This window comes from Xyrauchen texanus, chromosome 16, assembly GCF_025860055.1.
Source record: "Xyrauchen texanus isolate HMW12.3.18 chromosome 16, RBS_HiC_50CHRs, whole genome shotgun sequence".
Lineage (NCBI taxonomy): Eukaryota > Metazoa > Chordata > Actinopteri > Cypriniformes > Catostomidae > Xyrauchen > Xyrauchen texanus.
This window is the reverse complement of record NC_068291.1, coordinates 29,058,498-29,072,090: the sequence shown is the minus strand read 5'-3', so window position 1 is coordinate 29,072,090 and position 13,593 is coordinate 29,058,498. Positions and strand designations below refer to the sequence as shown.

Here is a 13,593-nt window from a genome sequence, read left to right as displayed (position 1 = left end):
GCATTCTGATATACAGTAATGCCCACAGATTGAATGCACTACTGCAGAAGATAAATCTGATGTCATGCAGACACAAGTATTACAAGTTACACTTGTAGACAGAAGTTGGTTTTTGTGGGTCATCCATTAAATCCATACATGTTTTATATGACATAAATCATTGCATACTGCCCATTAAGATGTTTTATTGCAGGTACATGGCAAGGCCTTTGGAGAACTTTGAATTTTCTGTTTATTATTTCTAGATTGCTAGAAAAGAGCAGATCCATAGCTAAAAACCTTATCTTACAGTCATTGTAAATCTTTTGTTTCTGTCTGCCAGGTCAATTTATGGTCAGTTTGAAGGAATGTTCCAAGTCAAATACAAGTTAAGCTTAATTGACAAATTTGAGGAATAATGTTGATCACAACAATACACAGATTCAAATCATCCCTCCATTATAAAACAAAAAACAATTGTGGTTACAATAAGGCACTAACAATGGAAATGAATGGGGCCAGTCCATGAACATATACATTATATGTGTTAACATGATTATAGTGTGATAAAATCACTTGTTTACTTTAAGCATTACAACTTTGTTGTCATGATGATGTAACTCTGGTAAACCCTGCAATCTAATAAATGCTGTAATGCTGGTAAATCTCTGATATTATCACACTAAAATCATGTTAACATGTATATTGCTTTGTCTTGGGGTCTAGCTAGCTCAGCAAGTAAAGACACTGACGCAAGTTCGAATCCAGGGCGTGTTGTATGACTCCAGTCAGGCTTCCAAAGCAACCAATTGGCCCGGTTGCCAGGTTGGTTAGTCACTTGGGTTAACTACATTAACTCCATTAATGGTCGCTGTAATGTGGTTCTCGCACTTGGTGGGGCGCGTGGTGTGTTGTGAGTGGATGTCGCGGAGAATAGCGTGAGACTCCACAAGTGCTAGGTCTCTGTGGTAACGTGGTCAACAAGCCAGTCACTATGCTACCACGAGGACCTAGAGTGCATTGGGAATTGGGCATTCCAAACTGGGGAGAAAAGCGGAGAGAAAAAATTATAAATAATGTTTTGTCTTGTGCTGATACTTTTGAAACAGTGAGTGTTTTAATGTTTATGGGCTGACCCTATTCGCTTCCATTTTTTTTATTTTAATAAATGAGGAACACTAAACTTGTATTGAACCTGGCATATTCCTTAAAATGTTATATCTCTGTGTCTTTTAATTCATAAAACCTCACTATGCATGTTAAACTGAACTGATCTATACATACTGTATGTCAGCTTTTGAACTCTTTTCCAGGAACAATGTTTTGCTTACATAGGTTATGTAAATAATGTCTATAATATGACAACAGGCACTCCTGCAATTCAGTATGGGTTGATTTAGTATCAGAGAGCACAAACAAAAGATAAGAGTATGAGAGTGAAAATACCACTGAATCAGTTGAGCTCCATGGAATCCAGATATTCCAAACACACCTGATTCTAATATGGACCAAAAACTAACACACATTGTTTGTGTGTCTCCCTCCAGATGTGACCCAGCAGTGTAAATGCAGAGGTGTGGCCTTGTTGAGCCCCAGGAAACTCTTTGTGGGACTCAAGAGGCCACTGTGATCTGAAGTGACAAGCAGCAGGGGCTGGTGTCGAACAGACAGCAAAACATCACTATTCACAAAACAGGGCTATTCACACTAATCTGTGGTTGACTGCTTTCATTTGGCATACTCAAAAGGGAGTATGCTGTTGCAGATATAATATTATAATGTGGTATGATCTTTTAAAATGTTTTTTCTGAAAATTTATATTTAGTATTACGGCGCGTTCATTCTTTATCATTCGGGAAAATCTTGTAAATCGTGCCTCTTTTTTCCCTCTGATCTTTGAATGTTTCCAGGCTTCTGTACACATTGTTGAAATATACTATCACAAATATATTGAGGTTGCACTCAGTGCTTCACTCTGTTTATTTGCAGAGGCCATTGAGCTGCAGTACATTTACAGAATCTTCTATCAAACTTTTTTAGAAGAAATATGTAATGAAAGTGAATGGTGACTGTTTGAGACTAACATTCTGCTTAAAGGCATAGTTCACACCCAAATAAAACTTCTCAAACTCAATCTATCTCAGTTGTGTATGACTTTCTTTCTTCTGTTGAACGCAGATTTTTAGAAGTAAATCTCAGCTCTTTAGGTCCATACAATTCAAGTGAATGGTGACCTAGCTTATGATGCTCCAAAAAGCAAGGCAGCATAAAAGTAATCCATAAGACTCCAGTGGTTTAATATATGTCTTCTGAAGTGATCCAACCAGTTTTGGGTGAGAACAGAAGAAAATATAACTTTGTAAAGCTTTACTTTCACTTTCAGAACGTGATAGAAAGTCATATCTTCAAGAAGAAAGTCTAAAAATCTTCATTTTGTGTTCTGTAGAAGAAAGAAAGTTACACACATCTGGGGGTTGTGGGTGGTTGGGGATGAGATGGCTGGTGGTCTTCAGGATGCCCACTTTTTGTGGGGGGTTTGGGTCCCTTGAATGTACTCAAAATGAGGTGCATGGTGTTTAAAAGATCATTTAATTACCAATAATGAGGCACATTAAGGTTCTATAGTTTCTTCTGTGATGTCATTGTCTCTTTCTGCCATATGAGTTTTCAAAGCAATCAGTGTGCGTGACAACACTCTTTTCTACTTTCTTTGTCTTCAGTGAAGACTCTTCGTCCACGGCTGTACCAGTGTGTCCGCGTGTGATGGGGTGATTCACATACAGTAAGCATGCTTATCTCACTGCCAGCGAATACACTCACATTACCGCTGGGACACACACAGGAAGAGGGGAAAAGTAAAGTTGATACACAGACAAACTGCAGACTCATGCTACACTAAAACTGGGTGGAAATTGAAAAATTAAAATTCTGTCATCATTTAACTTAATATTGTTTCAAATCTGTACAACATTTTCCTTGCATGTAGAACACAAAAGAAGAAATTAGGCAAAATGTTAGTCTCCGTTACCATTCACTTTTATTGAATTGTTTTTCCATACAATAAAGGTTCATGGTGACTGTGGCTAACATTGCCTGGGGAGTAAATGATGACTTATCATTTTGGGTAAACTATTACCTTTAGCGTCTTGGCTGGCTGCCCTTTACATTATTTTATTAAAGAGATCAAACCTTGAGTGCACTTTCCTAGATCACAGAGGTGCTCTTATAGCATATTATCTGCTAAAAGATGGTATTTGCAGCTTCTGCATGTCAGAGCTTTCAGAGCAATGTCCTGAGAGGTTTATTGTTGGCTAACACATGTCCTGAAGTGTTGGCAACCCATAAAAAACCCACTTTGATCTACAGAATTTCTTGAGTCCCTGTCTGACACATGGCAAAGGTGTCTGATTGGCTGTCTGTTGAAGCGCTTGGAAGAGCTCTTGGCTCCATTTTACTGCAGTCACAGGACTTGACAACTCTCTCTGTAGACAGTGTGACTGCTTTGAGTGAAGATCACACCCTCTTTTGCCCGTGTGCCCACATAAAGTCTCACATACTCTGATACACAGTTCTGTATCAGGGAGGAAACCCCTGTTTCACAAGACTCCTTCAAGATAATAATCATGAGACGCTGGAGAATGGGAAGAAAAGAATCTGCGTGAGCCCTTCCCTCCATACACACACAGACAATCTTGTGTGTCTTCATAAGAATGTTTGCTGCTTCAAAGCATTTTTGACATGTGGTGTGTCTTTTTGTAATCTAAAGGATTTGATGCGTAAGCATCAGCAAGCTTCTGATAAGTTAAGAAAACCATTGTGAATTATGAAAACTCTCTCTCTCAATTATTTCATTTTTACATTTTAAAGATATTTTTTGACATAAAAAAATGAAATAAAGATAATCTGCATTATTAACAGATGTATTATTAAAAGGAATGTTAATAATATGAAATAAAAAATAATTGCAATACACAATATTCAATATAATCTGTCACAGATGCACACACCATGTTTGTGGTGTTTTTTGTTATAGCCTTTAAACCTCTTAAAGCCATCGGCATAATATCACAAAAAAAGTCCCTGTATACATAAGTTTATACATAAGGTATAATTTAAAAGCTTAGAATCTTGGATAACCATCACTTTTGCATTATTGCTACCTAAAATAACAAAACAAGGCCTTAAAACATCCACGTCGCAAATATTCACAACCTAGTGTGGTAGAACTATTAATATGAATATAAAAGTCTTTCAAATAGCACTTCTATCAAATGAAAGCGCTTATTCTCAGGAACGTGACTGCACAGTTTATTTTGTTGCACTAATAATCACAGTTTGAAAGATTTTCAAAAGAATCACAAAGTGAAATATGATATTTGTAAGATATCAAATACAAATGTCTATTTTATGTGCTGATTACTGCTGCTATAAGCCCCAAATTGCTAAAAACGTTATATCTGCTTTTTAGCATTTTTTTACATGTCTTTGAGCTCGCTTGTGTGAATAATCCAATGTTATACCTTAGATGTCCAGAACTAAATATGCAGTGCTGCAGGAAAAGCATGCTAAACAAATCATCAGAAATATATGTTTCAAACTATGATCAAATGTCATACATCATCACAAAGGGGAGGAACTCAGCTTTCTACTGACACCTAGATTGAGCTTCTAGTCCACTTAGAGGCCGAGATATTTAATGAAAAAAATGGGGATGGTGCAATAACTAAAAATGATTATGTTATAGCGCCACCTACATTTTTTTATTTGGGGGGGTTGTCTGATAAATGAGACAAATATTTTGCAATTCTTCCACAGTTTGTGTAAATGGTGAGCTTTTATATTTTAGTGTGAAAAATGGCTGGGGCAGCCCAAAAATGCACCAGTGTTTAAGAGGTTAAATAAATAACAGATATTATAATAAACTATAAAAATAATAGCAATCAAACTATAAGCTATATTTACAGGGGCATTCAGTAGTTCTCTAGCCAGCATTAGCATTGCCCTTCTTCATGTACTGTAAGTACCGATACAACAGTAGTGTTAGACATTGTACTGCTATCTATCGGCATGGATCAGCATGATCGTCTCTGCTGCCCCCAGCAGCTCTGGAATATCACTTGCATCTGGAAAATGTTGGGGTTTGAGTTAATTTTAGTTATTTATTACTACTATAATATAATTGCTCAGCCTAAAAACAAACGTCAGAATTCAAGTGAACAGACTTCTACAGTTAAGGACATATTATTATTGTCCCTCATATCAATAATCTTTGGAGACTGTCTATGTTTCACGTTATTTCTAAAGACAATTATTACCTTTATTAGAGAACTGATTAGCATAAAATAAACCTTAATTATCTATACAGAATTTCATGGTAAAGGAAAGATTAGAATTGTTTTTGATTATCAAATTTAGCAAGTCCATGAATACTGTAAACCAACATCATGGTTTACTCAAAATCCACAACAATCGCTGTGCAAAACTACTAAAGGAATGAAGAAATATGGCATTTCATAGAGGTGGAGGTAGATGGGCCCCCCTTACTATAGCTGTGGTAACAATGAAAATATAATTACATGTTGATTTCCAGTTGCATTTGTAAACACCACTGAAAACTGGCCATTACTAACATACGTTGACTACACATGTAATTTTATAACGTTCGCAGGAAATTGAATGTGTTTTCTGTAAATTCCACTTACACTATTTTAGAGAGTGGTCTAAACAATTAATAATATCTTACCTGTCCAACAAAAAACAAGCAACATCGGCATCACTACTCATGCTTTTCTCCATCATCGATTCTTTCCATCTTGTGTATGCTGTAGCTACCAATGTTTACTCTAGTTTTTTGCCTTTGCCGGTCTTTCTGTCTTCTTGTTAATGACCTTTTTCGCTTCTTCAGCAGTACAGCTACTGAATATCCCGTTGTCTCTGCTTCTAAAGTATGATAAATAAGTATAAATAAGTATGTTCCATTGTATTATTTTTGCTCTTCGCATCACCAAACTACACTGCGCTAAGCATAGCCAAGCGTATCTACACTGGCGGCAGCCAGTGAGCACTTGAGTATTTTCTTCTTCGACGTTTATTGAAACACAGTAGATCATGTAATTTAACCATGGCAAAACACATTGAAGTGGGTGAACCGCACCATGTATAATGAAAACACTTTTTATACAAACTATTATCAGTATTATGAGTCATCTCATGTACGTGTACACCATTCAGATCACTCTTCGCAAAAACACAATTCATTTGTTAACGTGTAAAACATCTTAAATTATCCTTATCTTAAATTATCCCCAAATTACTGAATGCAACTTTAATATATCAGGAAAATCAACTGAACAACATATCAGAAATTTGAAGTTTTTTTTAAATAACAAACCTCATATTTATGCTTTGACATATCCTTAAAACACACACCAAAAAAAAAAATGCAGGTTTACATTGCGGTACTTATGTTCCTACTCAAGTCTGCTTCAACACACAGGAGGGTTCAAGATCTCTGAAATATGTCTCAGTAGACCAATAGGAGCGCTCGCAACCAACAAAATCTTTAAGAATTGTCATGAATATGTAAATATGTACGGTCCAAAAGCCAATGGGAGCAGTGTGGGGGCGTTTCCCGGAGGCGCAGCACAGATGTTTGACTGAATGTGGGATTGGAGAGGAAAATTATGGAGTCTTGATATGTTGAGTTTGTGAGTGAAGGCGAAAACAGCGCTGGAATTTCCTCCTCTTGCGCGGGAAAACCACCACTGCTACTCACACTCAAACTCCGTAGCTCGGCCGTTACCGGAAAGTGTCTTCCAGTCGTAATAGTATCCAGGGGGATTTGGGTTTCGTTGCTGCTGTTTGCCCTAGGATAGCTCCCCTGGCTAAGGTTAGCCTAGGCTGCTAGCGGATCTCAATGGGAATTTACAGCCTTGTGTGTCTCTTTTGCGCGCTAGCGGGCTGAATGCAGCCACGCGCCTCCCGCCGCACTGGGCTCTTTCAGCCGCCGCTGCTGCATCATTCACGTGGTGAGTGAATGAATGACTGTATGTTTATGGAAAATGTTATGATAAAGGTCGCTGTTACTGCAGGGGTTTGTTTATTGATTATTGTAATGATCTCTTCAGCTACATTGCTAGCCAGGTAAACACTGTGACTTTAAAAGAGGATATTTAACCAGTAAGTAACCTGAGCGCAAATGTCTCAAACGAGTCTATAAAGTAATTAGCTGAAGTACTGACAGTTTGCAGTACTCTACGTGCACGAGAATGCTAGTTTGGAGAACCTCTAGTAGCTGTCTAGCGTGGAAATAACTATTTGGTAGTGAACAACAGTTGTGAGTTAATTTAAAATAAATTAGATGTAATTAATTAAATAACTCTAGGGAAGGTTTGTACTCTTAATGCACCTCTAATAGATTATCATTTAACGTCAGCTGTTCATCCAGGGTTGCCTCTTTAATTCCAGCCTGGTTGTATGATTGACAGTTAGCACATGCAATGCACTGAAACCAATGCATCCATGTAAATCAAACGAGTCCAAGAGTTTTTGCACGAAGTATCAATATCTAGGGCTTCAGAATCATTTGAATTGGTCCAGAAGGTTTAATCTGACAATATACTGTTTTCCTTTTGAAATTTGGCTGTACAGTTAAAGTCAGCCAAATCTCGCTCTCCTGATATCATCGCCAGCCGTATCGTTTTGTCTTTGCCTTGCACAGATTAACTGATACGGAATTTTCTACTGCTGGTTTTAGTCAGTGGGTACATACCAGGATGTCCAAATAATCAGATGAAGCTGAGAGATATTTGTGTTCAAAATTTCGAATGCAGATATTTGAATTATAAGATTGATAAATCAGGGTGAAGATTTGGTGCAGCAGCCTTTTATCGCCGATACCTAACCTCCATCCTCTTTTGTCTCTGTAGGTTTATTGACACCTGGACACGAGGAGTACTGGATTATCATGCCGAGCTCAAGTTTATTTTGAAGGATTGCGATATGTGCTCTCTTGGAGTTGTCAATCATCCCGGTGGATCTAACATGTAACTTCATCATGCTGATCTGCGCTTATCCAGTCTGCATGTTTTTCTATTGTTTTTACCCCTTGAAACATCAATGACTGCACACAAGCTGATTTTGGACGGATACTTTTGAGAACTTTCCCAAGTGAGTGTGCGGCGGCAGACCGGGCAGTATTTTAAATAAACTGTCAGCTCTTAAAAAATACAATAAAACATGGCTTCGGTGTGGAAAAGACTGCAGCGTGTTGGGAAACATGCTTCCAAATTCCAATTCGTAGCCTCCTACCAGGAACTCATGGTGGAATGCACTAAGAAATGGTGAGTTGTCACTGCTTGCATGTCTCGCGCGTGCCACCCCTCATTTGCAGCCCGCGCTGAGGAATGCTGAGTTGGCCCGTGACGTAAGCTGTCTCACGGCGGTGATTTATCCGTTCCCGCGGCGGTGCAGGCGGGCCTGCATGTAGGTAGAGGCCGGCGAAATCTATTTTTCCTCAGCATTTTCTTTATTTTTCCTCAGCATTTTCTATCTTCCTCTCTGTTTAGGGATTGTATGTTATGAAATTCATCTTTGTTGTAAAGAATCGTGAAGTCTCCTCATCCACAGCTCAGTCATAATGTCAAGAATGGGAATAAACTCTGCTTGCATGGATGCAAAAGTTTTTAAACAATCAGTGTTCAAAACAATGAACTTGCTAAGCTTATAAAAAATAATTTGTGTTTGGAGCTGTCTCATCGGATTTGCCGTGAAATGGCTGGCTTATGTTGTTACTCTTTGCGTCATGACGTCATGTCTGTAAACACAGGAAAGAAGTGCCGGTTGTCACGTGTTCCGGCTGAGGATGCTGTTCAGTCTGTCACAGTCACCCAGTTCAAGATGGCATTGTTGCAGTTTGAAATATTGTTTATCTGATATCCGTTTGGCGAAGTTGTTCAGCTGCTATAATGCTTTGAATTGGATACAGTATGTTGTCTGGTAGGGATCCGTTGTCAGCGGAAGTCACTGTGCATGTTTACTAATACGTATGACTTTTGAAATTGACTTCTTGTACATATTATTTGTTACATTATATGTTTAATAAAGTATATTTTATCCCCATTATTTCTCATTTTATGTTTTTAGTTTACAGTGTTATTAGGCCTACACTTTAACTTGCTGTCAACTGCCATTACAATGTTTTAGTTTTAGTCACAGTTTTAGTCTTTTGAAAAAAATGACCTTTAAAAATTTGTTTACCATAACTTTAGTCAGTTTTACAAAAGTGACAATTTTAGTGGAAACGAAAATAATTTCAAAAATATTTGTGTTAATATATGTTGTGGATATATTAATTTCATGTATAAATAGGATGCGTTTGAATAAGGTATTTAAAGCGGTTCATTTAGCCGGTGTTTGCATGTTCAACTCACGCAGCTACAGCGGAGAAATGCCCTACACATGGATTAAATTAATCCATATCTAATATCTTCTATTTACAGATTATCAAGATGTTTCTTTTTCTGTTTATATCTTGCACTGTTAATATCTTACAGTATAATTTCTATCAGCATATTTTCGTCAGCAGTATGCTTTAATAAAATCATCTAATAATCTTCATGATGCGCCTTTTTCGTCTCGTTATCGTTGACAAAATCGAAACTTTCGTCAACAAACGTTTTCATAATTAACTTATTTGACAATATTAATAATGAAGTCTTACCATTGAAATTGAATTAGCAATATCACGAATTTCACTTATTAAATTGATAATGCAATACAATACAAACATTAATAGTCGATAAAACACTTGAATAATCTTGAATAATATACTTGTAACTGGTAGTGATTCAGGAGAGTCCCCTGTTCTCTATGTAAAAGCACTTTGAGTGTAGTTTCAGAAAAGTATTCAGTTCATTCATTCAAAATATGTAAATAAGAGTATTGTTAATCTTCATCAATGTAAGTAATATTTCATTTTTAAATGTTTAATCGTTAATAATATCAACATGAAAATAGCACTTTATAACGCCGGCTCTGAATATCTTCCATTCATAAACGCACAGGTGATGTCCGCCAGAGCTGCAGCGTCGAATCGGACGTATTGTATTCTTCTGCAAATTTCTTGCAATTTTAAATTTCAAACACAGATGTTGCTACAGAGCACAAAGTTATGTAGTGCAGCTTTAAAGTGGTATGCTACTCAGAGGTTAAGGGTCAGGATGTGGATTATGTTATATGAGGGGTCAAGTGCTTTGCATTTTTCAAGTGAGAGCTGTCTGTTGGGAAGGGTTTGAGAGTGAGCGATTTCTTGAACATTTGCAAAAGGAGAGATTCGTTTTGTAATTGTGACATGCTCATCACACTGTGCTCCACAAGAGTAGCATTTCTTATATTTACTTCAATCTGTCTGAACAATTTAGATGTAGATGGATTATTTCTGGGCCCTTGAGGTATGATTGGTTAATTGAGTGTTTTACTATTAGGTGTGACACGCATGCAGACACACACACACACACACACACACACACCCACACCCACACCCTGAGGTGTACCAGATCTGAATGTGTCAGTTAATGGTATGGTAGAAATGCACCAATGTCTATTACTAAGGGCAAAAAAACAACTGCCTTACTGTGGAAAAATGCTTTCATAATCTTGTTTTAAGACCTCTGAAAACATTCCTCTATCTCCCTGTATGTGTACGTGTGTGTGTGTGTGTGTGTGTGTGTGTGTGTGTGTGTGTTTTGGATGCACAGACTTGTCTGCGTAGTGATGTGTGGACCAATGTGGGGTTGGCTCTGATGAAAGAGCATTATTCACTCACTGACAAGATGCTGAAAGCCGTTTGTACCAGGGAGATGCTAGTGCCTCAGCTGTGTGCGTACATGTGCGATGGCTCCCCAATCCGTGTGCTTTGTGGTTCATCTGTCCAGTGTGCCACTGTTGTGATGGAAAGTTTTCCACTTTGGCTTCAAGTGGAAACAAGTCTGTAAGCTTGAGCAAAAGCGCACATTCTCTTTTTCTCCAAATTTTATGTCGAAAAACCACAATAATTTATTCTGGAATGCAGGAAGAAGTCAAATTTACAAGAGTGAAGAATTAATGAGTGTTGGAAAGTGTCAGCGACTGAACTATGTATTAAAGAACCCCAAAACACCACCGCTGGTTCCTACCTGAATAATGTGATTAAAGGGTGTATAGAAGAGGAAAATTAAGGCTTTTATGAACGTTATAGAGTCTGTTATGAAATAGGACAGTTTAGGATAATTGGTCTGTGTGTGACATCAGCTCTGAAAAAGCATTGCAAGGAGAGAAGTGAATGAGAGAGAACCTCAGGTTCATATTACTTTACATTCAGAGAGAAAATAAGGAAGAGCTTGTTAATAAGGTGCTGCGTTCTCCGTGGTGAAAAACTGACCCTCCTCCACAAGCCATGCTGTTTCCTACAGGCATCTGTACATCTGCAAACTAATTGCCTCCGGAATTATTTAAGACCTTTTGTCAAAAGCGCATTTAGACCCCGTTTCCACCTGGTATTAAGATGCATTTCGGGTTATCCGATCACATGTGGTCAGCCCTAAATACAGGTCTAAATGAGGTCTAAAACGGTTTGTGATAGGATCACAAATACCACAGACGAATGTGGTCAAAAACGCATGTGACCAGATTGCGTGTGAGGTGTAATTGCTAATCCATCCAGTATGGATCCTGGCAGCATTGAATGACCGCCCCTCACCTATCAATCAACCGCTGCACTAAAACAAGAGTTTAAACTTTGCCATTTAAGAGCGGATTTAAAAGGAAATAACCGTCTGATCTGAAAATTTAAAAAAGCAGATACAAACACAATTAGGAAAGCTTCATGTATCTTCTTTAGTGTGTCTGATATCAAAACAGATGAGAAGCACCAACACTTCAAGCTCCTTTAATACAGGTAATCCACTTAAATTATGGATAATTCTGCTCGAAATGTTGCGTTTGTGTTTGGATTATATTTCAATCGCATATGCGAGAATCGGTGTGTGTTTTTTTTTTTTTTTTTTTTTTTTTAATGCATTCTTTGTCTTTTCTGACTTGGTTGCACTTTATTATGATGCAGTAACACTGTGGCATAGTGACTGAGTATGTCATCATGAAACGGAGACCCTCCCCTCAAAATCCGAACACAAGCAGTCAGAGGAGACGCATTTAAGTGACCGGGTGTAAACAGCGATGTGTCTCACCTTACCACATGTGATCGGATCACCTGAGATGCATCGTAATACCAGTTGGAAACAGGGTCTTGTATCTAGTAGGCTATGTACGGGAGTTGCCAAAGAGTTTCCAGTATCCAGTGGAAGGCTAAATCCAAAACAAATAAGTGATGGATGGTTTATAATCAATAGCAAACACTTGTATTCTACTAGAGAGAAGCCTAATTTTTGCTTAGACTCAAGCAATGAAATAACATCCCCCCCCTTCCCTTTTCTCGCCAATTTGGAATGCCCAGTTCCCAAAGCTTTCTAAGTTTTCATGGTGGCATAGTGACTCGCCTCAATTCGGGTGGTAGAGGACGAATCTCAGTTGTCTCTGTGTCCAAGACTGTGTCTGAGACCATCAATTCGTACATCTTATCACGTGTCATGTTGAGTGCGTGTGGAGGCTTCACGCTATTCCCTGCGGCATCACCACGCGCTCCACAAAACTACCATAGAAACAAAGTACAAAAATAAGAAAGGCTTGAGTATAGAGAGGCACAAAACCACTTATGTGCATCCTAAATGCAGAATGATGCACTTCAATTTAAACAGAGTTTGGGCAATCATCACTCAAAAATGCAAAACTGCAAGATAACATTGGTACACATGTAGTTACCGACTGTTTACTGTACCAGTTTATTTAAGCATTTTAATATAGAATCAGCAAAAGACTTTAATCTCTTCACAACACCTCCAAATACAGGCTTTGATGGATGTAACCGTAGTGGTGCATAAATTGACTAAATTAAAAGCATTTAAGAGACGTTCTTGCAGATAGGGTTTTATTGTGCTGACTATTAACCACTTTTAAGCACAGCAAGCTATAATCATGCAAAAATGCTCTCCAAGAAGTTGCGTCTCTTAATCTGAGAATTGCATCTCCCATTAAAACCACCAACACTAAAATATTAATATTAGTAGTCGACCCCACTAATCGACTTGTCTGTTGTTGGACGATTAGTCGACCACCATGGCACATCCCTTGTGCTAATGTTTGTGTGTTATTAGATTAATGATACCCTAAGACTTTACACTTTAGTTGGCATGTTGATAAGAATATCTTTTGTGACAGTCGACTGACATGAAAGATCCTTTACAGCCAGATCAGCAGTGTACAACACCTCTCTCCAAACCACATACTGCAGGACCAGTGTCCAGCCAGGCTCCAACCAACACATTGGGCAGAGTTCCAGAAGCATGTTGCTAGGATACAGGACACGCCACAGCCTGCTTAGGTATCCCCGCCTGTTGATTCACTGCCTTCTAGAATGTTGGCCCTTGCTGTTCTTTTGTTCCTTGGCAACATCAAATGTTTATTAGAGTCTTCCAGTGTCTCTGGTGTAAAGTATCGTGTTATCTTGACATTTCCCACACC

At 38.2% G+C, this 13,593-nt stretch overlaps 1 protein-coding gene across 5 annotated transcripts in view; it reads left to right on the top strand.

Annotated features, from left to right (window-relative positions):
* Positions 1 to 6,661: 6,661 nt before the first annotated feature.
* The window catches only part of LOC127657089 (EH domain-binding protein 1-like), a 182,346-nt gene continuing 175,414 nt past the window's right edge, over positions 6,662 to 13,593 (top strand). For all 5 annotated transcript variants that reach the window (XM_052145738.1, XM_052145736.1, XM_052145737.1 and 2 more), the window contains exons 1-2: positions 6,662 to 7,007; positions 7,908 to 8,321. In XM_052145738.1, coding sequence (XP_052001698.1) covers positions 8,218 to 8,321 — 104 coding nt within the window. In that variant the 5' untranslated portion in view covers positions 6,662 to 7,007; positions 7,908 to 8,217. The remainder of the gene's footprint in view (positions 7,008 to 7,907; positions 8,322 to 13,593) is intronic.